The sequence below is a fragment of the Abramis brama genome (assembly GCF_963993115.1).
Source record: "Abramis brama genome assembly, chromosome: 24".
Taxonomy (NCBI): Eukaryota; Metazoa; Chordata; class Actinopteri; order Cypriniformes; family Leuciscidae; genus Abramis; species Abramis brama.
The window spans coordinates 17,145,711-17,171,546 of record NC_139986.1 but is presented as its reverse complement, the minus strand read 5'-3'; the positions used below and the strand labels follow the sequence as shown (position 1 = coordinate 17,171,546).

The 25,836-nt window shown below is 37.1% G+C and overlaps 2 protein-coding genes across 9 annotated transcripts in view; both read left to right on the top strand.

The window, feature by feature from the left end:
* ctdspla (CTD (carboxy-terminal domain, RNA polymerase II, polypeptide A) small phosphatase-like a) overlaps positions 1–18,140 on the top strand; it is a 38,479-nt gene extending 20,339 nt beyond the window's left edge. Inside the window, exons 2-8 of one of the 3 annotated variants that reach the window (XM_084102607.1) lie at positions 1,140–1,297; positions 3,192–3,224; positions 6,084–6,185; positions 9,663–9,719; positions 12,748–12,840; positions 14,733–14,918; positions 17,203–18,140. In XM_084102607.1, the coding sequence (XP_083958733.1) occupies positions 1,140–1,297; positions 3,192–3,224; positions 6,084–6,185; positions 9,663–9,719; positions 12,748–12,840; positions 14,733–14,918; positions 17,203–17,328 (755 nt within the window). In that variant the 3' untranslated portion in view covers positions 17,329–18,140. The remainder of the gene's footprint in view (positions 1–1,139; positions 1,298–3,191; positions 3,225–6,083; positions 6,186–9,662; positions 9,720–12,747; positions 12,841–14,732; positions 14,919–17,202) is intronic. The other 2 variants (XM_084102608.1, XM_084102609.1) reach the window with 2 other exon arrangements.
* A 229-nt stretch (positions 18,141–18,369) lies between these two features.
* Positions 18,370–25,836, top strand: part of vill (villin-like) — a 19,553-nt gene continuing 12,086 nt past the window's right edge. For 2 of the 6 annotated variants that reach the window (XM_084102462.1, XM_084102459.1), the window contains exons 1-5: positions 18,372–18,553; positions 22,105–22,184; positions 22,332–22,406; positions 25,215–25,408; positions 25,489–25,597. In XM_084102462.1, the coding sequence (XP_083958588.1) occupies positions 22,116–22,184; positions 22,332–22,406; positions 25,215–25,408; positions 25,489–25,597 (447 nt within the window). In that variant the 5' untranslated portion in view covers positions 18,372–18,553; positions 22,105–22,115. Of the gene's footprint in view, positions 18,554–20,251; positions 20,376–22,075; positions 22,185–22,331; positions 22,407–25,214; positions 25,409–25,488; positions 25,598–25,836 lie in introns of those variants that run through there. The other 4 variants (XM_084102460.1, XM_084102463.1, XM_084102458.1 and 1 more) reach the window with 4 other exon arrangements.

Here is a 25,836-nt window from a genome sequence, read left to right as displayed (position 1 = left end):
ATAACCTATAGAGAGCAAGTTTTTGTTATCCAGTCTTTTTCTCTGTTTATTACCCAGCAAGTCAACTGAAGTGCAACCAAGTGGTGTGACTTTGGAAATATTACGTATTTTTTGTTTCTTAGTGCCGTTTTTGTAGTTCCAATTGCTGGGCAAAATATCATGCAAATATCATGCAAATATGTGCGCATACCCAGATTGTTATTATGAGATGGGCAAACGAGTTACTTCAAAATGAAAGCTTTTGTTTTATTTTGTTTTTTTGCTTTTGGTTTTGCTTTTTGGTTTTGTGTTTTGCTTTTGGTTTTGTTTTTACTTTTTGTTTTGTTTATTGCTTTTTGCTTTTGGTTTTGTTTTTGCTTTTTGTTTTGTTTTTTGCTTTTTGGTTTTGTGTTTTGCTTTTGTTTTTGTTTTTGCTTTTTGTTTATTGCTTTTTGTTTTGTTTTATTTTGAAAGGTTCTGCATTTATTTTTGATTATTCTATTATTTTATTTTATTTGTTTGTTTTTTTTGCTTTTTGTTTAGTTTTTTGCTTTTTGTTTGTATTTTAGATATTTTATTTTATTTTGACCCTTAACATCATATGTTTGCATAGCAACTATAAAGCGTTCACCTGATGTAACACTCGCAACAGACTCGATTTCTTTTTCTAAAAGGATTTTAGACCCATTGCCATCAGCTTAACCATGTCTTCCTCACACAATCAGCATTTACAATGTCTGATTTGTGGGAGCTTTTAATGCTGGTTGTGTAAGTGTACTTGAGATATATTGCTGTTCAGGATGACGTGCAGTTGTATTCATGGAATGCAATCGCAGAACAGCAGGCGTGCAAGCGCAGGGGGCAAAGGTGACAGAGTCGTCCATGGAGACGCGTTCTGTGTACCGTAATACACAAAAGGAGCTGTTTGCACACTTGTTCGGTCATGTGTGCTTTACACAGTAACCAATAAGCAAACTCCAACAGACCGTTGTTTTTTCACTCGTTACGACCTCCTTCGTGAATGTGCGCTGTATGCGAGGCCGGCGGGTTTTAAGTTACAGGGCAGGGAAGGTAAAGCCCCAGATGTTTTGAACAGTTTGTACATTGGAGTGACCAACGCGTGGTGTGTGTGTGTGTGTGTGTGTTTTTCTCTGTCACAGTCTCCCAGTCCAACAGCAGTTTAAAGAAACACAGGAACAGAAGTATCTTTAGTCCCTTCTTCTGCTGTTTCCGGGACTATAATGCAGAACCACCAGCCACCAACAACAAGACCTGCTCCCTCCCTCCACCTGCCGAGGAGAACAGCAGTCCTGCAAAGGTGAGGCCTCATGTATTTCTCTAACGGCACTTTTAACGGCGTGAAAATCTTCGGCACTGGATGCATGAAATTGGACAGTTTAGTTTATGCGTTTGAATTGCTAATGTTGTGTCAGCTCAGAATAACGTCTGTTTGTTAGCAAACTTTGCTCATTTTCTCTCGGTTTAGCTGAGTCTTTTTTTTTTTTTTTCTTGTTTGTGAGCTGCGCCCGAATGCAGGCTCTGTGCACGCTGTTCCCGTGTCCATACCGCAAAGTTTTCCAGCTGTTCCGAACTCTGTGAACTCGCTGTGATGTTTACCATCCAGTTCTAGAAATGATGGGCCTGCTTCCTCGCACACACATTCTTCAGTTTCCACACACACACACACACACATACACTCTCTCTCTCTCACACACACACACACACACACACATTCCTGAACTGGTTATTTAATTCCAATAAAATGTGTGTCGTTTGTGTGTCTACTTGCTGCCCAGTTTGTTCCTTCCCCTCTTTTTCTTTCTCTTCTTCTGCCATTCGCTATGTAGCCGTACTCTTAAGGGGGAATACACTAAGAATGCATTGCGCATGTAGAAAATGTTGTTTATTTGCACATGTTGTTTGCGCTGTTTTCAGTTTTATAAAGCAATTTTTCAAAGCAGGTCATCACGAAGGAAAGTAAAAAGCACAAATGAGATCTCTTTAATATCTCAGTTGTTTCCTATTGGGAACGGAATCAAATTGAGATTGACTTTTGCTAAAGATAAAGACCAGCCAAATTTATTATAACATTGATTTTAAATTTGTATTGGTGAAATGAATTTCTATTTTAATTTTAGAAGAAAAATCTGAGACATAATCGATACTTGAAGGAAACCCAACCAAGAACTCCAATAAATCTTAAATAAAACTTAAGACTGGGATGGTGCAAATATATCATGTACTGACACTTGATCCCTGTGTGACTGTTCTTTTACAATAAAGGGGCCATTCTATTTTAATTTATTTATTTTATCATTTTATTTTATTTTATTTTGCACTAGCACACTCCTAATGAAGACTCAGTCCATCAGTAGGCTAATAAAAGCTGTTTTATTTTATTTTATATGGAGCAGACCACCTCATGGGGGCCGCCATATTGAGATCACATGACCAGCTGGTTACTACTCGCTTTATCGCCCTTTTATCTGACACTTTTTGACTTTTTGTTCACCAAGAAGACTGGCGCAATATTACCAAAAAAACTACAAAGTACACTTTCAAATACTTGTGGTGTAGAGTTATTTCAGTGCCGATTGTTAAGTGTATTTACCCCTCACTCTCTTTCTTGTTCTTTTTCTTTCTATCTTTTGCACACATCCAAACACACACACACACACACAAACGCTGGGCAGTGTACCGTGTGAAATGACCTCACTGTCCATGGTGAAACTTTAAGCCTCGGCTCTCCACAAACACTCGTGTGTGCTGCCAAAGCAGGTACAGGCAGCTATAAATGGATCTGAATCAGATCGCGTTACTGCGAATGTTTGCTTGTAAATGACTCGCGATCTGCTGAGAAATGTCCTGCCATTTTAGATGTGCATGCGCTCTAAGCTGCTCTGTTTTAGACCCACAGATACTTTAAATGAAACCCATGTGTTTCCCAGCCCTCACAGAGAGAATCCTGTCAAGATTACACTGTGAACAAGGATGTGATTTTTGTTAGCATGTCTGTGTGTGTGTTTTAGTCATGTAATAACAATGTACAACTGTTCATAATCTCTGTTGCATTGTTTGCTTTTACAGTGTTGTGTTTGTTGTGCTTTTTTTGTTGCTTTTTTTGATTATTCTCTTTCTCCCGGTTTGTTTTTTCCTTCTGTCTTTCTATTTTTTTTCTTCTTTTTTTTCCTCTGTCTGGTTTTATTTTTCAGTGTGATCAGGTTCAGGTCATCCCAATTCCCAGTGTATGTATTATCTTTTTTTTGGTGCATGCTTATGCATATATTTTCTCTATTGAGAGAAACCTGCCTGGCTTTGTTTTTCTGGAGTGCGTTTCGCACCTTTACTTGATTACATAAAAAAATAAAAAGCATTATCTTGGAAAACAGCCACATATTGTGCATAAATGACAGAGGGATTTCAAACTTGTGCTGTCAATTGATTCAACATTTTAATTTAATTAATTACATGAAGATTATTCAAAGACATTACTATTGTGACTAATGCATTGAACAGATATTACATATTACAAAAAGTGGCTTTACAAGTCAATATTTTGTTTGGTTTATGTATTTTTAACATTAGCCTATCACTGGCCTGCAGTCTACGGCAATACATTTTGCAATGACCTTTACATTCCCGCAGTGCAAACCTTTCCTGCATCTACTTTTATTCAGTACAGAAAACATTCACGCACAGCTTATATCTTATATCTGTCGGCACATAACTGTGCCTTTGCTGCTGACAAAACCAAAGCAGCAAGTGTGGGGAAAAATATTAACCATTAATATCAAAACATCATAGCCTAACATATCACATCAAATCCCCCAAACTGCCCTTTATATTTTCTAATTGTATTTCACTGAAAATACAGAATTTGAATACCACAGATGAAAATTTGCCAATTTAGCTAAATCCTGGTGCATTTCACATATTTTATGTATTATTAATGTGTATTGTCCCTGAAATAAACAAACAAATAAATAAATAGTTTACCTAAAAGGGAAAATTCTGTCATCATTTACTTATGTCATTCCAAACCTGTTCTTTCTTCTGAAAATTTTCAACAGTTTTTTGTCCATACAATGAAAGTCAGTCGAATACTAAACAATGTGATTGGCTTACATTACTGTATATGGACTTTTTTTCCCTCTGTGTTCCACAGAAGAGTCATACTTTTTGGGAAGGACATGAGGGCGAGTAAATGATGACAGAGTTTTCCTTTTGTCCTTTTAAATGCATTTCAAATGCCATTTCATGTTGTTCTTTACCCGTTTAAATACTGTCATAATATTGTTGATAGCAATTAGCTGTACTCGAGGACAACAGCAGTCTCAGAAAGTCAAATCCATCCCACAATGCACCTGCTAGAGGACGAGCGTGCAGAGAGGTTTGCTGATCTGAGCCAGGCTTTCGTGATGGGCCAGAGATAGGGGAGACCCAAATCCTGACACACACTTCACCTACCTCTGCCTGCTCAGCAAAAACCCAGCATCCACGCTGAGAACATGCTGGCAGGAGGTTTAATTCTCACAGTAATTGTAATCAAACCATGGGTGTTTTCTAAGATCAGAGCTGGGAATGTCTCACTGCCTGTTTCCAGATCCTGTCGCTCTGACTGGCTAACAATAATGAGTTTCATATTTTCAACTGCATGATGTCAAACATCTTCTCATTAATGCATTTTGAAAGTGTCTGGATTGGGGCAAAGGCTAAGTTTGGAATTTAGAGAACCACAAACCGGCTGTCATTTTTCACTCAAAGCAAGCAAATTATCATAATGCAAGCAAGTGATGAATTGTAAAGCATTTGAAAGCCATTAAATGAATGCTAGGATTGATTGACACAGCATGAGGCTACAATTATGGTTAAAGCATTAACCATAGAGTTACTGTAATGATGTAATTGTATGTACTCATGGGACATGCATAAATTTCACCGTGTGTGTGGTCTTGTTTGTGTATTCATATGAACGTTCCCTCAGTGATAGCAAAACCCGAAAAACCTATATTGTAAATTGTATTTATTAGTATTGGTCGATTTTGTATATTTCATTGTTTTAATTTCCCCCTTACATGTTAATTTACCTTTGCCGTCATCTAACGCTCACTTAAAGTTAATCTTTAAACAAGAATGATTCATAGCACTGCTAAATATTATCAATTTTTTAAACTGTAATGTTGCAATGCCTCAATACACATGAAGCGTTTAACGTTTGATTAACTTGATTTTAGTTTTTAGTGTTTTGTTTTTAATTAACTTAGACAAAATAGTATAGAATTTTAATATCAGGCATTTATCGGTTATCGGTCATAACATAAAAATAATTATTGGGGAATTCAATCTATGAATTACTTATAGTTGTCGAATATGAGACAGAAAAAAATGCTTGCTTCCCCTTTAAGAACAGTAGAAGTCAATGGGACCATGATATTAACTGCATAGGCTATGTTTATTCCATAATTGACACGTCACAATTATATACTTAAAGTACTTACTGGAGTAATTATAAATGATATGAATAATTAATTCAACTTTAATATGATTCGATTTGCTGATAGTTTTTCAAGTATGATGAGGTTGTAATATCGCCAGTGGAGGACCATGACCTCTGAAATGCTCATGTAAAGAATATTAGATATATTGAATGTGACTGTACATATATTATGCATGCATGTGCTGTATATGACTTGGCTTGCATCTTTGGATATGTGTGTGAGTGTGTTTTGCCTCTCAAGTCCATCTGCCTCCATCAGGTCAGGCTTAGTAAAGGACATCTCTTTCCAGTTACTGGCAGACCGTCTACAGAGGCAGCTTGTGCTTAAGCAACATGAGTTGGCAGTGAAGCCAAACCAGTCACTTTAACACAGAGCTGTAATCATTGTTTCAAGGTTATCCAAAAGCACCAGATCCCAGTACATCATTTGGGATTCGTTACTGAACCACAACAGAGGAATCTCCGGTGCATGTTGTGTCCCATTGGAGGAGAGACCGTAGCTTTTGATTATAACTTCGAATGCCTGGCTGATATGATAAGCATGCAACTTTATCCTCTGTTTGCTCTCCTCTCCTGCTTGTATTCATCTGTGCCGTATTTCCTCCAGCCTCCAGCCAAATACCTCTTGCCTGAGGTCAGCATTAATGATTACGGCAAGAACTGTGTGGTCATTGACCTGGACGAGACCCTTGTGCACAGCTCTTTCAAGGTACTAGTGCGTACACACACACATACATAAACACAAATGTATGTTGTTATGATATTTCATATAGCAGTGAATACATGGCATATTTATATGACTGATAGCTAATCAGTTTTACTTTGGAAACCATTGCCGCCCTCTATATTGGCTGACTTTTGAAAAATTTAAGATGACTATGGCAGTGTTCCTAGTTAGCTGCCTACATAGGGAGCCTTTTAAGGCATTTTCAATAAAAGGAGGCATCTTAAGATAACTTGTTTTGGCTAAATTTAGTGCCGTAACTATCTTTTGTGGTTAAGGAAATCACAGAATGCATAATCCCAGCTAGCAGGAAACGTTAACAGAACTTTTGCTAATGTTCCGGCCGAAAAGTTACGAGCGAACTTTCTTCCAGTAACTTTCATTGAACATTCTTTCAGAGTTATCTAGACTATAATAATGTTCTCAAAATGTTAGCACAAAAACATTTATACATCATTCATGGAAGGTTTTTTCTGAAACGTCTTTGTTGTTTTTTAACCTTATCCTCCCGTACCTCGTGGGTCAAAATGTCCCGAAAAAAAAAATTATGCTCTTTTTTTTTTTTTTTTTTTTTTTTGTCGTCCAGAAAGCTTATATAATTTTATTTTGATAATATTTTTTACATTTTTGAATGCAATTTTTTGGGATATTTTTTTTTACTTTTATACTGTATACCTTTAAAGTACTAGATTTTGGTTCTGCATTCTAAATGTGTTCAAATCTAACTACTTCATATCTGTGTGCAGTCTGCATTGTGACTGATTGATTTTTATTTGTAAAAATTAAATAAAAAAAAACATAGCCCCTGTTATATGATAATATAATAATAACAGAAGGCATTGGCAGTATTTGAGGTTGTTTGGTTGGATTTGAAGTCCTGGGTGAATTAAATCCTCTTCAGAGACTAAATGTTTGTCTGGTCCCTAAAAGTACTGCTTCAGGGAGCCACCTGCTTAGTGCAGTGACCCACTTCTATGCATCTTGGTTTTATGCTGCTCTCTCACACACCCATATGATCAAATAAACGACTGTGGCCATTTGATTACACACAATCACCCCACATTTACATATGTACACACATCTAGCTTAATGTCTTCCACAGCTGGATGCATCCCCACTCCCAAGAGAGAAAGACAGTGACAGATACTGAATGTGTTTGCTCGAAGACTAATAACTGTGTTTTGTTAAAGCAAAGCCTGTCCTCCTTTAAAATGTCTGCCTGGCAGCTCCTGTTTTCGCTCAGAGAAGAGAGGAAGGCGGCGACTGAGAGAAAGAGGCCCAGAGAAAGGGATGCATGCCTTTGTGCGCGTTCACAACCTCACATACACGCACAAAAACACCCACCCTGACACCAAAACACATACACACATATCGCATTAAAAAGGTATGCTCACAGTTACACAAAAAAAAGATTCGACCATGACCGTACTTGAACGAGAGTATTCTATTACTTATGATTATTGCTTAGTTTTGCCTCAATGGCTTGTTTTTCTCGGTGACAGAAGAGGTTTTCGGTTTTCTTTTTCCCCTTCGCATTTACATACAGCAGCCACAAAAAGTATTTGAACATTAAACAATATTACATATTTTGTATCTAATGCAATGGTGCAATTTTGGACATAATGCTTATTTTACAATACTGACCAAGTCTGTACTTGCGCTAATCTTTTAATTGCCTTTCTTAAATAAATAAATGAACTTGAAATATTTAAGTATTAAACGTTTAAATATTGTTTAAACATTTTTAGTACATGTCTGGAATACTTGATTCTGATTGGTCAGAATATATTGTATATTGTTATATTTGTATATTGACCTGTAAACCAATCTCCTACAGTATTCTAGTTTCATATCTCATATCTGTTTGTTCCCACATAATAAGATAATTTAATCTCTAATCAATATTCCAAATCAGTGCATTTTCTTATGTGGTAAGTAGCCATGCATTTAGTGGGATAATGTACAGTCAGATGGTCATTTTCACAAAATTAAATAATTGAAGGTTATACAAGACTCCTTCCAACTACATGTTTGTATTGAGTTTGGTTATAAATTATTTGGTATATATTTTGGTTGAATATGTACAGGTCATTGCACAAACCTATTTGACCACAGCATGCAGCAATTACTAATTTTAGAGTGCAGTGTAATAATTTGTTAGTAGTCAAGGGACAGTGATTATGTGTAATGTCTTTATATATGTATTTCAGTACACTATTTTCTAATCTCATTCTCTGTCTCACCTGCATTTTCTGACAGTTGATACTTTTGTTTAGAGGGCAGTTGAAGCTTATAATAAATATGAGAATATAGATTAGCATTGGAAATAATGTATACCTGATTTATATGGTAATAGGATTCAAGATTGCATTTTCTAGCTGATACAGTGTCACAATCCTCATTAGTAGCCTACTATAGATCACACACTCCTCCTGCTGGCCATATAATGAACTGATCAGTGTAAATCAGTTGACTGAAAACTGATCTGAAATCAGTTCCTTCATTAAATATTTAGACATTGAAGTACTAAAACAGTTAAAAAATGTGTCCACCCTATTTCTAGATAAACATTTAGAAACTGTGTCCACTAAGAACGTAAATTTTCTTAATTTATTTGATCTCGTTCTACAGTAAAACACCCCATTGATGAGTAGTTTGTTTGTTTTTTAAGCATAATCATCAAAAATCATCAAAAAATAAATATATTATTAAAGCAAGAAATATGTCAATTGGGTAAGAACATTATATTATTTAAATATAAAATAAAATGATCAAATGTATAAATGTATCTTGTTTTGAGGTTGTTCAGGATGTGTACATTGTTCTGGAAGACACATATTAAGAAAACTGTGTTTTTTCTGTGTCTGTGGAATTGTGTTGTAAATGAAACTATCTATCCTAGTCATGATGTTATGCAAGCCAGGTCAGAGAGGGGACAGGTATGAGCCTCCTTCTCTGCCGTCCAATCAATTTTTAACAAGTCCAAGCAAAAGCAAAGCGAGCAAAAGTTTTCTCTCTTCTCCTCATCTCCCTTTCCCTTTCTCTCTTCGCATTACGAGAGCTCAGAGCCTCCCGCTGCGTTTCTTTCATCGTCTCCCTTCGCTCAACGGCACGTCTCCTCCCTCTCCCTCCGCTTTCTTTAAAAGCGTATCAAGTCTCTTTTCAAAGAAGCTTGCCGTTCCCAGCTCCACACAGTCAGCTGTCAGAAACACGCTCATGCACATAAACTCTTACAGCTCAAAGAAGTCTAACTGAAAGACTTGACTGCAGGTATCTGTGAAGCGATGGATGCCTCCCTCTCTGTCTCTCTCTCTGTCTCTCTCTCTCTCTCTCTCTCTCGCTCTCTCTCTCTCTCTCTCTCTCTCTCTCAGAGAACACTGACCTGATACAGCTGTAACATTCTTTCAGTCTCCTGGTTTCAAGCAGACTCCTAATGTGTGTTTTCCTGTTTTGTGCCCGCAGCCTATCAGCAACGCAGACTTTATAGTCCCTGTGGAGATTGACGGAACAGTTCATCAGGTACAGTTCAAGTGGGTTCAAATGGGTAAATGTTCACACTTTGTCGGAATTTGGTCTGTTTTTTGGGCTTCAGTTTCACTTAACCTCAACAATCGGTGTCATGAAATGAAATTAAAGAAATATTCTGGGTTCCATACAAGATGAGATCAATCGTCAGCATTTGTGGGATAATAAAAAATAAATCAAATTTTGACTCGTCCTAATCAAGGTTTAAGGTGAGGCACTTGCAATGGAAGTTGATCTTAACCAATTTTTTGGAGGATTTTAAAGCATAAATGTGACCCTGGATCACAAGTCACAAGTCGCACGGGTATATTTGTGGCAATAGCCAACAATACATTGTATGGGTCAAAATTATCGATTTTTCTTTTATGCCGATTAAGATCATGTTCCATGAAGATATTTTGTAAATTTCCTAGTGTAGATATATAAAACATTTATTTTTGTGAGTGGATGCAGCACAATCGTGAACATAAATGGACAACTTTAAAGGCGATTTTCTCAATGTTTCGATTTTTTTGCACCCTCAGATTTCCAGATTTTCAAATAGTTGTATCTCGGCCAAATATTGTCCTATCATAACAAACCATACATCAATGGAAAGCTTATTTATTCAGTATGCATATGATGTATAAATCTCAGTTTCATAAAATTGCCCCATGTGACTGGTTTTGTGGTCCAGGTTCACAAATATGAAGTTTAGAATTCTATAAAAGCTCTTACAATAATTCTTCTGTTAAAACTGGTGCATTATTTGAGCCGTAAAGTTTAAACCATCTTTTTTACAACCACTTACCACATTGAGTTTTCATCGCAACAATGCTGTTACATTTTATATAATTTCACTCTGAAAATGTTTTTTTTTTTTTTTTACATTAAAATCATGGTAACATGGTAATTACATGTTGTGCCTGTACGAAAAGTGAAATTATGGTAAACGGCAGCTGTGGTTGCCAAAAATGTTCCATAAAAAATATACACATGCTGAGGTAAATACTAATATACACTCACCTAAAGGATTATTAGGAACACCTGTTCAATTTCTCATTAATGCAATTATCTAATCAACCAATCACATGGCAGTTGCTTCAATGCATTTAGGGGTGTGGTCCTGGTCAAGACAATCTCCTGAACTCCAAACTGAATGTCAGAATGGGAAAGAAAGGTGATTTAAGCAATTTTGAGCGTGGCATGGTTGTTGGTGCCAGACGGGCCGGTCTGAGTATTTCACAATCTGCTCAGTTACTGGGATTTTCACGCACAACCATTTCTAGGGTTTACAAAGAATGGTGTGAAAAGGGAAAAACATCCAGTATGCGGCAGTCCTGTGGGCGAAAATGCCTTGTTGATGCTAGAGGTCAGAGGAGAATGGGCCGACTGATTCAAGCTGATAGAAGAGCAACTTTGACTGAAATAACCACTCGTTACAACCGAGGTATGCAGCAAAGCATTTGTGAAGCCACAACACGCACAACCTTGAGGCGGATGGGCTACAGCAGCAGAAGACCCCACCGGGTACCACTCATCTCCACTACAAATAGGAAAAAGGGGCTACAATTTGCACGAGCTCACCAAAATTGGACAGTTGAAGACTGGAAAAATGTTGCCTGGTCTGATGAGTCTCGATTTCTGTTGAGACATTCAGATGGTAGAGTCAGAATTTGGCGTAAACAGAATGAGAACATGGATCCATCATGCCTTGTTACCACTGTGCAGGCTGGTGGTGGTGGTGTAATAGTGTGGGGGATGTTTTCTTGGCACACTTTAGGCCCCTTAGTGCCAATTGGGCATCGTTTAAATGCCACGGCCTACCTGAGCATTGTTTCTGACCATGTCCATCCCTTTATGACCACCATGTACCCATCCTCTGATGGCTACTTCCAGCAGGATAATGCACCATGTCACTAAGCTCGAATCATTTCAGATTGGTTTCTTGAACATGACAATGAGTTCACTGTACTAAAATGGCCCCCACAGTCACCAGATCTCAACCCAATAGAGCATCTTTGGGATGTGGTGGAACGGGAGCTTCGTGCCCTGGATGTGCATCCCACAAATCTCCATCAACTGCAAGATGCTATCCTATCAATATGGGCCAACATTTCTAAAGAATGCTTTCAGCACCTTGTTGAATCAATGCCACGTAGAATTAAGGCAGTTCTGAAGGCGAAAGGGGGTCAAACACAGTATTAGTATGGTGTTCCTAATAATCCTTTAGGTGAGTGTATATGACTATCTATAGAAAGTGCATGGTGTAAAAAACATTAATTCAGCAACATAAGATCTAACATAAAACTCTAATGTACACAAATGGTAAGAAACAACTAAGAAGAAACAATTATTTCAATGAAAAACCATCAAATGTGAGCTGTCATTTCTTCACTGTAAATTATAAAATGTCCAAAAACTGTACATTTATACAACAACAGTATTTTACTGTAAAATTACATTAAAAGTCCCATTAGATCTGTTACTGTTTTTCACTGTATCCACCTTATTTTTATCTACACATTTGTAACTTGAATGTGTTTGGCTTCTGGTGTCATTCGCATTTATGGATTGGCCCCAATCCCTTCAATTGTAAGTGCCTCACTTTAACCCAGAGTTTTGCTTTTTTATAGAAATAGAAATTAATTTTGTGGTAATCAACATTAAGCCACAAATGCTGTCCTTTTAACTTAACTTTTACTGAACCCGGAATATTACTGTAAAAATCATAACATAAAATACATCTTAGTGATGGCCACATCACTGTTCTGTGGATTTTAAGACATCAGCTGCTGGAATACATCTGCGAAGTGGCTGATACCTGGTTCAAGTAATCCAGGATAGGCTTTGTGGATCAGGGTCGGCCTGTTCTTGGTTACTTGCACTTGGTTACAGCAACTGATCGACAAGTTCAAGACTGAAAAGCTACGAAGAGGTTTGTTGAAAGTTCAGTGTCAGCGTCTCGCCTGTCTATTTCCAGGAGTCAGAAGTGATTTGATTTTGTCCATCAGTAATAGCTGTTTATTTGGTTTGTTTGAAGGTCTACGTGCTGAAGAGGCCTCATGTGGATGAGTTTCTGCAGAAAATGGGCGAACTCTTTGAATGTGTTCTTTTTACAGCCAGCCTGGCTAAGGTAAGGTTTCTTCACACTGCATAATAGACCATTTGATCCATTTCTAGTCAATATTTTACAGACTCGATTTATAGCAACGGAAGTCATTTTCAATAAAAGTTGGTGATTTTTCAGTGGCATTAGCAACATTACCATTGCAATGTGTGCGCATCCCTGTGACTCAACAAAGTTAAGAAAAGTTTAACTTTATGCAAATAAGTGATGAAGTGAAGTCTCCTGTGAGATACTCGAGGTGGAATAGAGGACGATAATGTTATTGAGAGTGATTTCACCCTTCCATATGATTTATATACATCAATGGATGTCAAAGCTTTTTTTTATATAAAAAGCTATGTGTGGAAAAATGAGTCATAGAGTTTGTCGGTGGAGAGTTTGGTTCATGCATTGTTAATCGTTCATCTCATTGATATGATGTATAATGCACCTCTGGTATTTATATAAAATTCTTCCTGTAGAACATTCAATTTTAGCAAAAAGAAAACTAATTCGTTGTCAAAATAGTATTACATCTTATATTAATGTTGCTTTATCCCAGTTTTTAAAAAGCTTTATAAATCATTAAATAAATTATTTATATATATATATATATATATATATATATATAATTAATTAATTAATTAATATATGTCTGTGTGTGTGTATATATATATATATATATATATATATATATATATATATATATATATATATATATATATATAGCATTCTTGAGTACTACTAACACTCTGCCTCCATTAATCTACAGTATTAGGACACATTTCAGCTTCAGTTTTAGAATTTGTTTTTGGTAACACTTTATTTTACAGTGCCCTTGTTACATATGCCACATGTACTTACTGTTGTAATAACAGTAAATTAACTAACCCTAAACCAAACCTTAGCCCTAATTATATAGTAAGTACATGTTGTTAAATAATATTACTCAGTACTTAAAGGAATAGTTCACCCAAAAACTTTAATTATCCCATAATTTACTCACCCTCAAGCCATCCTAGGTGGATATGACTTTCTTTTTTCAGTCGAACACAGAGTTATAGAGAAAAAAATATCCTGGCTCTTCCCAGCTTTGTAATGGCATTGAATAATGCCGAGTTTTTGAAGCTCCAAAAAGTGCATCCATCCATCTTTAAAGTAATCCACTCGACTCCAGTGGGTTAATAAATGCCTTCTGAAGTGAAGTGATGGGTTTTAGTAAGAAAAATATCCATATTTAAAATTGAATAAACAATTCTCACCTGAGCTTACGCTACGCCTGTGTCAGACGTCGGGTCAGAGGTCACCCTTCCACCGGAACTTGACTCTCTCATGAACGCGTGTACGGGCGAGGGAGGGGCTTCATACAGACAGGAACGAAACAGAGCATTAAAATCTTAAAAATAATGTTTTTTGAAAAATCAAGCATGAAAACCTATTCTAGTAGACCCCAAAACAAAATCAATAGGTCCCCTTTAAATATTAAAGGGATAGTTCACCCAAAAATGAAAATTCTGTCATCGTTTACTCACCCTCAAGTTGTTCCAAACCTGTATGAGTTTCTTTGTTCTGCTGAACACAAAGGAAGATATTTGGAAGAATGTTTGTAATCAACAGATCTCGGTCCCCATTGACTTCCATAGTAGGAAAAAAATATACTATGGTAGTCAATGGGGACCGAGATCTGTTTGGTCACAAACATTCTTCCAAATATCTTCCTTTGTGTTCAGCAGAACAAAGAAACTCATACAGGTTTGGAACAACTTGAGGGTGAGTAAATGATGACAGAATTTTCATTTTTGGGTGAACTATCCCTTTAAAGATGGTGTAATTATATTGTAAATATAATAAATCTTATATTGTGTTGCTGTATTGTTTGTGTGCTACGCTCATAGCTGTCCCTGTTTTTGGTCTGGTAGTATGCTGACCCTGTAGCAGACCTGTTGGACCAGTGGGGTGTGTTCAGGGCACGGCTCTTCAGGGAATCCTGTGTGTTCCACCGGGGGAACTACGTCAAAGACCTCAGCCGACTGGGCCGGGAGCTCAACAAAGTCATCATAGTGGACAACTCACCTGCCTCCTACATCTTCCATCCAGAGAACGCTGTACGTACTGCACCACTGTGGGCCGCACCTGCAGTTGACATGACATTACAGTATCAGAATACACTTTTACAATATAATATAGGCTGCATGTTGACTCCTAGAACTTGTGAAGTGTGCAAATGTGTCTTTTATCCTAGAATCATTTTTTTCAGTGGAACTAATGAGGTAGAACCCAGCCGCTGGCTCTCTGCACTCCTTTTGTCAAAACTTCACATCAATTATAGACTGTAGCAAGAGACCCGTGGAGGAAACCGCAGTCAGACGGATCCTACCTCAGTGTTGTCACCTCCTACACTTGCTCGCATCCGTCCTCTTATTAGATTTGAAGGTGTTATTCTGTATTCAGACTAATGAGCCAAAGGTGCTTATTAAAGCCTGTTATCTTTAAGATGGTGGAGACTTCTTCTCAAGACACTGCACACAGTTGGCAAAATAAGTTGGCTTGCTGAGTCACGTATGCCTTTATCTGCCACTGCTGTCAACAGTACCTCCTGCGCGATAAATAGGAATAAAATCAAAATCTCAATACGGCTTAGTAAACTGAATCAAGAAAGAATTTCAGTATTCTAGGAGACAATTTTAATGACATTTTTAAGGGAACAGAACAAGTTTCAGTTACTTTACACAGTTCTGTCATGACAACTCTGAGAGATTGACATGGTAATGGATATGGCAATGTCAAGTCCCTTTCACACAGATATTCCGGAAAATACACGGATAAAGTGACCCCGGATTTGACCCGGGTTCGTTTGATTTTGGTTCATTCCCACTGCCAGTGATTTTCCGGAATCAGAGAGTGCGTTCACACACAAGCCGTAAAAATCCCGTAAAGACACGTGACATCGATGTGACTTGTAATGTCTCCGCAGCGTCTTAAGTTTGCTTATGAGCTGCGACTTCTCTCTCGAGAAAACACGCTTGTGCATTTTGTTCTCTGATTCGATCATAAACTTGCGCATTACGCATTACTTTGCGTTTCACTCGCTGGCGAACGATCCCGCGCTTCAGCGTCATCACTACGACATGGCATTATTACGGCTTTTGTTCACACAGCGCGCGTTCTGGGACTGAACACAGCAATGTTACTAGGTCCCCAACCCGGCATCGATCCCGGCATAAATCCCGGGTCGAGTTTGCGTTCACACAGAAGGCGCTCTGGCAATTTGCCGGCAATTTCCCGGGTTCAAAGCGCTGTGTGAAAGGGGCTTTAATGTATTTGGTCTTGGTGGAATAGATCTGCTACGCTGCCGCTGCTGCAGAGCAAGTGCAGAGACTTGCTACTGCCAATACATTCACAGACATTGCTGTGAGCATGTAAGACATGCATGAAATAACCCCCGTAGCAGATCTATACAGGTGGAGCTGAGGAAGGTGGAGGGTTTCTGAAAGCGCGCTGCAGACCGCTAACAGCAACACTACCGGTATTGAATGTTGAGCTGCAGCTCATTGGCCTCTGATGCAACAGCAACCAATCAGTTGCGCTATGTAGATGACGATGCGATCGCAACCAAATGAGTTAAGGACCTATCAGCCTACGCCATCTAGAGTTTCATGCCAGAACTTTCATCCACTATTGTTATTTTGCATTTGGTTGCATATATATATATATTCATTTTTATTCTTCATATTTTCTTTTGTATGACTATATGTAACTGCGCTCTCTCTCTCTCTCTCTCTCTCTCTCTCTCTCTCTCTCTCTCTCTCTCTCTCTACCTCTCTACCTTCATTACACATACCTATCCCGTACATTTTGTATCTTGTTTATATATACATTTATATATTTTTATACTTGAATGTGATACTGGACTGTTGGCAATGATTTTATTTTAAATATTTGGTATATTTTAAATTGTGTGTATTTTGTTGTATAAGCTACTGGATGCCTTGAATTTCCTTCGGGATTGATAAAGTGTCAATCGTTTAGTTCATGAAATTCACTTAATCTTGCTTATTGTTAAAGGCAAAGTGTTTTCTTAAATGAATAGCTGACCCAAAAATGTCATATGTCATAATTTATTCACCTTCATGTCATTCCAAATCTGAATGACCATCTTCAAAATATGTTCTTTTTGTTCAGCAGAAGAAAGACAGTCACACAGCTTTGGAACAACATAAGAATTTAAATTTGTGGGTGAATTATTCCTTTAAGGGGGTTTTATTTGGACCAAATGGTTCTTGATAAGAATACATTTATTTTGCTTGAATACTAATTTACTGAGCATAGTTGGTAGCTTGACAAAAGCGTTTTTCAACATGTGCTTAAAGTATCTTTCTGTGTTTGCAGGTGCCGGTGCAGTCATGGTTTGATGACATGACAGACACAGAGCTGCTGGATTTACTGCCACTGTTTGAAGGCCTGAGCAGGGAGACGGACGTTTACGGTGTGTTACAGAGCCTGAGGACCAGGTAGCACACGGGTCCAGCAGCACTGCCTTGCAAACACAAACGCCCCCCTCCATCCGTCTCGGGTCGAGCCAATGTTCAGTTCTGGCCTCTAGGGGACACCACTCACCCAACGGACGCCACTTTATCTCTCTCAGTGGACCAACGGCCAACAATATTCCTTGGCGAGCAAATCTATACACTCGTGAAGAAAACAAAGCGTCATCTTTTTAAGAGAAACACAAGAGTTTACTATCCTTGAGTATATTCAACAGGAAAAAAGAACAGAGAAACAACAAGACGTGCTATTTTTCTGGACCGGCGTGAAAAAAAAAAAGTTTTTTCTGTTCAGGCTATGCAGGCAGTCTTTTCCGTGGCATCATCGGTAGTTCCAGCAACTGTGATTTTATTTTTTCTCGTTCTCTTGTACCAAACAAAGTGCCTTCTGACTGTTGTTTTTATGTGGACACAAATGAGTTTTTGTATGCTGCATATTTACAATTCGAAACCTTTAAACAAACACTTACTGTAAGACCAAGGCAAACAATGAGTCTTTTAAAATTCATGAAGACTTTACGGTGACGGTCAGGAGATTTCACTGGACTGAATGATATTATCGAGCGAAAGATGATGCCGTTATTTTCTTGGGTTATTTTATGCCTTCGAAAATACAGCATCGTATTCAAAAGAAATGTTTGCATCTATTACCCAACTGTGATTTGAACTAATAATACAACATATATTGTGAAAAAAGCGGTAATCAACAATCCAATATGTCAGGATTTGAAATTTATAATCTTCATTATCAAAATAAAAGATGCAATCAATATAAAGAATGGCTCACATGTTTGTGTCTATCTGTGTGCATTACACTTGTATAAGTTTCAAAGGGATGCTGGGAAGCCATGAGCGGATTACACACAATGAGTACATTGTAGGCCTAACAGTGAATTTAAATATGCTTGGTTTTCCTCAGCAAGATTGATTTTAGTTTGTGTCCTCAGAAATGTGGACTCTGTAGTTAATGAACAAACTGTGCGCTCGTCTAGTTTGATGCATGATTTGCCATGAACCTTAAGCAGTTCACTTACAGAGAAGCAACTAAAAGGCCATCTGTGACAGTAGAGTCATTTTTGGTGGTAAAACTTTGGAAAAGGCATTTCTTTTTTTTAGCCATGAAAATATATGTGGAGGCAGTCATCTGTGCATTTATACATTAATGAGTTTTGTATCTGTTGACCTTGGAGTCTGAGGTAAGATGTGTTTTTTTTTACATTTTCACAAGTATTTCATATTTTTAACTCAGTTTAAAAGTGAAAAGACCACTTTAAGGAAAATATTTTGACTTGACCTGATAAAAAATACTTTATGTTAGTGTAGCCTTATGTAGTCAGATTGATTTAGTCATTAAATAATTTTTCTGGCTTAAATAAAACCAGTTAATTCACCGACTGAAACATTTATTTAAGATTTTTACAATATATTTACACTGTCAGTAGTTCCTGATCTCAATGATTAGCTTCAAAATATCCAAATATGGTAACTTAGAAACCTCTGTGAATCACATGACCTTGAGCTTTATTTATTACAGACTTGAGCCGTGTGTGTTTGAGAGTATAAAATGACATTTTGAATTTGGGTGCTGTCAGAGAGATGTTTGCCTAAGGTGTCTCTGGGATGGGGGATGAAAGGAACAGCTGAATATGAGCTCTCATATGTTGGGTTGCTCCTCTGGAAATGACTCATATCTGTTTGCTTTACTATTGTCACGAATGTTTGTCTATGTGTGCATTCTGCACCGAGAGGGAAGGACACGCTGTTCTATGCCAGTAGTGAAAATTAAATCCTAAAGGTTCCTCCTTATGCTTATTTGAGTAATGCAGTAAAACTAAGCGGTTACCACCAACATACTGCCATGGACAAGTTTGTGTTGCTTCACAAACAATTTAATGGATTACTTAACCGGCTGGTAAACCTTTATGTAATAATTACATTGGGGCAATTTTTTCCAAACCCTATTGATCTCTTTCCCTAAACAGTGTGTCAGTGAGTTTCTTCACATTAAATCGACTCAGATGCCTTTTATTGTTAGCATTTGAATATCCTGACATTGAGAAGAAAGAAGGTATAATTGTATGCTGGAAATTGTGTTTTTTCTGTAGATAGATAGATAGATAGATAGATAGATGAAGCTTTTTCTTTCCATAGAAACATCGCACTCTTCCTCAGAATGGCATTCTGGCCTGCAGTTAAGGTGGAGCCTCGAAACCTTAATGAAGCACCACTTTGCCGCTTATCTTTATTTGTTAGCGACTGATGGGCCGTTTGCCATAGTTTGCCTCTGATATCTGTCCAAGAGCCTCTCGCAGGGGATTCGTTCGCTCAGTCTCTCCATCTGCTGGAGTGGAAGACATTCATCACTGTCTCCTCTCTCTGGATCTCCCGAGTGTCTGTGTGGCGTTCCCGTCTGATGCCTTCCTTATGATCTAAGAGTGAAAGAGCTGAGACAGAGCTGATGTGAGCGCAATCCAGACACGCTTGAGTCTCTCTGACATCCACCAACTTCAAGCTTGTTTTAGATCACTGAGAGAATGCCTGATTGAAACAGGGATTCCTAATTCATGTAAAGGGTTAGTTCACCCAAAAATTCAGTTATTAACGCTGACGTTGTTTCAAACACGTCTGGCATTCATTTTCATTTTCAAAACTAAAAATTAAACAATGTCCTGGTCCATTCTTTCATGGAATTATAATGTATTGTGAACTGATGCTTTCAACCTTCAAAAAGCATGGAATAGGCTAACTCCATAAAAGTAGTTTTTGATCAAAGTTTTTCTTTCTAAAGGTTTATTTATAGGGTTATGTACGTAAGAGGTCAAAGGGACGCCTATTCTTGTCCATATAAAGTCCTGTGCGAGTATTAAGGTGTGTTTTTCACCTGTAGGGCTGGACATATACAAGCCCTTCCCTGATCAGCACACATTCACAATACACACAGGGAGCCGCTCATAGACATTCATTATAACTCATTAATACATCAATACCCTGAACAATACTTCTGTGTGCCACGTACAGGTAAGAACAAAACTATCAGAACTCAGTCATTGAATGGTACATTTACAGTTATACAGTTCTTGAAGGATATTTTAAGTAGTATATTGCGTGTGCCAAAGTTTTACATGATTATTATAACCAGAAAAACTATACACAATTGTATGAGATTCAAAACTGATCTTTTATTTGCAATACAGGCAGATTTGCTTAAGTCGGCTTTTAGCACATTATTTTATGTGTAAGTGAAACTTATAAATTTGTCATAAAGAATCAAAAGTTCATGCATGACCTAACTCGCACTGGGAAATATGAGACTAAACCATGTAAATGATTAGGACTAATGAAAAAACCTGTCGACTATTGTTTAAAAAGCTTTGTCAATAGACAGGAAAACCAGTCATTCAGGACAGAAAGCACACAAAACTATTAAATACGCAGTGCTAGTACAGCTTTAGTAATAAGCTGTTTGTCAGAGAGTTATCAGATGTCTTATTTGAATGTAACAGGATCATATGAGAGATTAAAAGCTATATTACTTCTGATTATTAGTAGATTCTGACCGACTGTGCTTCAGTTCGTCTGTTTTCTCATTGAAGGCCATTTACTGAAAAATCTAATATTTCTGTTTGTTTTGGGTAAATGACTAAACATGTTAATTTGGGATGGTGTCTTCTATCCTTGCTCCTTCTGTGTTCATGCTCCACCCTCAATACAATATTTCAGTCAATATTCTCGCGCCCCAGTTTCTTAGCAACGGCTGCTATGATTATGAAAGGTCAGCGTTTCTTTTCACTGTTAGCGTTGAGTTTTATGAGAGGATTGGTTGCTGATGTGTAGTTGTTGTTTATTTGCGGTGCATTATTTATTTGCAGGCAACCCTCACAGCTTGTCTGAATATGCTTTTTGAATGGATTCTCAAGCAAAGCCCTTAGCAGGACACATAGTATATGATAAAACATCTGAAACAGATTTTGGCCATCATATGACTCCAGTGGCAAAATATTTCTCAATAATGTGTAATGTGAATAGCGACCTGTTCTAAATTAGCTTTTGATACAAATTTCTATTGCCAAGTATAGTTTTTGTTTTTACTGAGCAGAATCTTCAATGTGAAATCCATTTGTTGCCATGGTACTGGGCGGCACTGTTTATTAGTGGAACAGAATCTCTGGAGGAAGCGAAATCTCCATATCATCTTCATCCTTTCAAAAACCATCTGTTCTCAAGTCACCCAGTGTTATGAGTGATGAAGGACCAGATTTTTGTTCAAAATATTGCTCCCTGATATTTCACATTTGCAAAGATCTGTCATAACATTTGATGTTTGAACATGAAATCTATCTATCTATCTATCTATCTATCTATCTATCTATCTATCTATCTATCTATCTATCTATCTATCTATCTATCTATCTATCTATCTATCTATCTATCTATCTATCTATCTATCTATCTATCTATATCTCTATTTGTCTGTCTATCAGTCGATCAATCTCTGTCGATCAATTTGTCTATCTTTTGGTGGATCTATCTGTCTGTCTGACTGATGATCAATCTGTTTATCTGTCTGTCTGTCTGTCTGACGATTCATCTGTCTGTCCATCTGTCTGTCTGCCTTTCTAATGTTAAAATATGCTAATTTGATCTTATTATGTAATGTAGAAGATGTGTTTATAAGTGTTATATGTGGTTATATACGGTGGATATCTGTTTTAATTCAGATAGTTTAAGCGTTGAGATTTCTTCTCAGAATCCAGCAGAATGACTGAAGCCCAGGATGTGTTTAAAAACATCCAGCGAAAGCCTGGCCTGCAGATCTGGACCATCAATGTAAGAGACCACTGTTGTTTGCTCCCCTTTTTGTGAGCTCTATGATTTAATTTTTTTTTTTTTTTTAAACATGAAAACAAGTCAAACTGACATTGCATTTTTTATTATTCACTGTATTATGTATTATTCTGTTTTCTGTTTCTTTAGAAAATGAAAATGGTCCCTGTCCCAGAGCAAGCGTTTGGAAATTTTTTTGAGGGTGACTGCTATATAATTCTTTATGTAAGTCATTTCAATCTAATTCTTCAGGTCATTTCAATAGTGCTTTTGGAAAGGCTTACTACACATGAACACTTTTGAAAATCAGTTGACAATAATCTCATAGAACTTTGTCCAGTTGAATTTTTAAAGATACTCTTTTTCCAATGATAATGCATGGTGATTTTTCTTGGTTAATTAAAAAAATTCATAAATTAATTTAAAAAAGTTTTATGTAAGTTATGTTATATAATATTATATAAATATAACATTTAGTGCTGTCAAAACGATTAATCGCATCTAACATAAGTTTGTGTATATGTGTGTGTGTGTGTCTATGTATGTATGTATGTATGTATGTTGTGTGTGTGTGTGTGTATACAGTATGTACACACATATATTATGTATTTACAAACTTTTATGTTAGACGTAGCCTAATTAATCGCAATCAATCAATTTGACAGCACTAATAAAATTATAAGTAACAATTTGAATTAATTAACCCTTTCACGTATAGTGGTCACTACAGTGGACAGCTATTAAAAAAGCATTTTCTTGAATTTGCACGGGTTTTTATGGCAAAGTTGCACATCAGCCTCTTCATTGGACCCTGGTGCATCATCCTATAAATTGCAACCAAGTGGCAAGCCGTTGTGTTTCGATTTTTTTTCCCTCTCCAAACCAAGATGGCCAAGGGTCAGTCAGACATGCCAAGTTGCTCCAGAATATCCACCCATTCCTTCTATCCTAGGAGACTCTTGTAGGTAAAAAAAAATATTGCAGCATCAAGCAATATCTAATGAGTCATATCACAGTAAAATTTTCCAAGTTTTGATTTTAGATTGAGAGAAAACTCTGATTAATCACATGTCCACTGTAGTGGACGTCATGCATCAATTGCTATATTTCAGCTACAATTCATAATTATAATGTGAATATTGTTTTTGAAATTTAAAACTTAAAAACTTAATCTGCAGTGACTTTTTTTACTGTAAATAAATGTACTTGTATGATTAGAATGTAATTTTCATTGACATCGAAAAAAGTCATGTGATTACATAATGTATGACACTTGTAATGCATTACTTTGTTAGATCAAAAAGTAATCTGATTTCGTAATGCATGTTATTGTAATGCGTTTTTTTACTCATAACATCAAAAAGTAATCTGATTATGTAATGCATGTTACTTGTAATGCGTTTCCTTACTCATAACATCAAAAAGTAATCTGATTATGTAATGTGCGTTATTGTAATGCGTTTCCTTACTCATAACATCAAAAAGTAATCTGATTATGTAATGTGTGTTATTGTAATGCGTTTCTTTACCGTACTCATAACATCAAAAAGTAATCTGATTATGTAATGTGTGTTATTGTAATGCGTTTCTTTACCGTACTCATAACATCAAAAAGTAATCTGATTACGTAATGCATGTTACTTGTAATGCGTTTCTTTACTCGTTACATCAAAAAGTAATCTGATTAGGTAATGCACATTACTTGTAGTTAATTACTTGTTAGATCAAAAAGTAATCTGATTAGGTAATGCATGTTACTTGTAACACATTACTTTACTTGTAACATCAAAAAAGTAATCTGAATGCGTTATGCATGTTACTTGTAATGCATTACCCCCAACACTGATCATTTCAGATGAGATTGAAAAAAAACGTATCGCTAGGTTTTCTCAGAGGAAGGCTATGATAGAAATGTGCATGTCCATCTTGAACATAATCAGAATTATCAGCTAATAAGGGTAAATCTCCATACTCTGGTGCACTGGAGGGAGCATCTGAGTGGTTTCCACAGTTGTACCTTGACAGGCTGTAGAAAATTCTGATGGAATCACGTCCTGATATCAAAGATACGCGAAGTGCAACTTGTATGACGTTGTATGAAGCCTTTGCGATATTTTGCACTTATATTTTTTGTATGTTATGGTGATGCGGAGGAGATGAACCCAAATGCAGACAGTATGCAATATACACGGTTTATTGATACAACTAGACAGAATAAACAGGAAAACAAAACCCACGAGGGGGCAAAACAAGACAGGATAAACTAATTTGGACTGACCAGACTAGACTAAGACTCAGACAAAAAACAAACAGCTAAGACAGGATCAAACTCTTCTTTCTAGACAAGACTTTCAACAGGTTACTCACGGATTGTTTCACACAATGAATGACAATGAACCGGCACAGGACAGCAAACACAAGGGGATAAAATAGGGAGAAACTAATGAGGGAAACAGGTGACAAGGGTAAAGCAATGATGACTAAACGAGGATAACAAGGGGGCGGGGCGAGGAATGAGACAACACAAGCACATGGCCCAAACAAAAGGCCATGTGCTTGCACACAAAACATGGGTCTGTCATGATCCTGCCTCAAGAATTAAAGAATGACAAGGACTAGATGGCAGAATCATGACATTGTATATATTTTATAGTTTTCACATGATTTTATATAATTGTATTGATTAGTTTGTTAAATTCACATACTTTATCTGTTTGATTATTGTCTTATATTTAATATAGTATATCTTAAGTTTAAACCATAACCGCATGCTGTCCACTCAAGTGGACATCTGAAGATCTCTTTGAAAAATTTGTAAAAAAAATTAAATAAAAATCAATTCTTGTTTTTCATGCCCTAAGAGCAATAAAAACACATAGGAAAAAAAAACCTGACTGAGGTTATCATAATTCATGCATGAAAGAGTTAATTGATTCATTTATTTATTATTACTGATGTACTAAAAATAGGTGCATGAAACCTTTTTAAACATAGGTGTATCTGTCCTCAAGCATTTTGCCCTGTCTCCTCCAGGTGAGCAACAGCACCACACAATCCACTGATATCCACTACTGGATAGGCAACACTTCCTCTCAGGATGAGCAGGGAGCCGCAGCTATATATGTAACTCAACTGGATGAGTATCTCGACGGCAGTCCCGTCCAGTACCGGGAGGTCCAGGGATCTGAATCAGCCAAATTCAAAAGCTACTTCAAGAGTGGCCTCATGTGAGTGAAAGTGAAAGTAAAATATTTTGGCTCGCTCATGCCAATTCCATAATGGTCTGATTATGTCCTGTTTCCTGCAGATACAAAAAAGGTGGCGTGGGATCAGGATTCACTCATGTGGAGACCAATATGTATAACATTCAGCGTCTGCTCCACGTCAAAGGGACAAAACATGTGACCGCCAGAGAGGTGAACTACTGTACCAGACACCTTGAATCGCAATGCAACATTACACCCCTTCCTCATAGTAGAATATGTAGAACTATCCACTGAATACATTTTGCCAAGACATGTTCCTGGGTTAACATATTTTACTGTAAAAATACATTACTTTCCAAAAATGTTGCCCTAACCTTACCCATAACTTATCCCTAAAATCAGAGGGAAATGAAGAGGTGAATAACTCTGATGTAGAAGCACCTAATCCT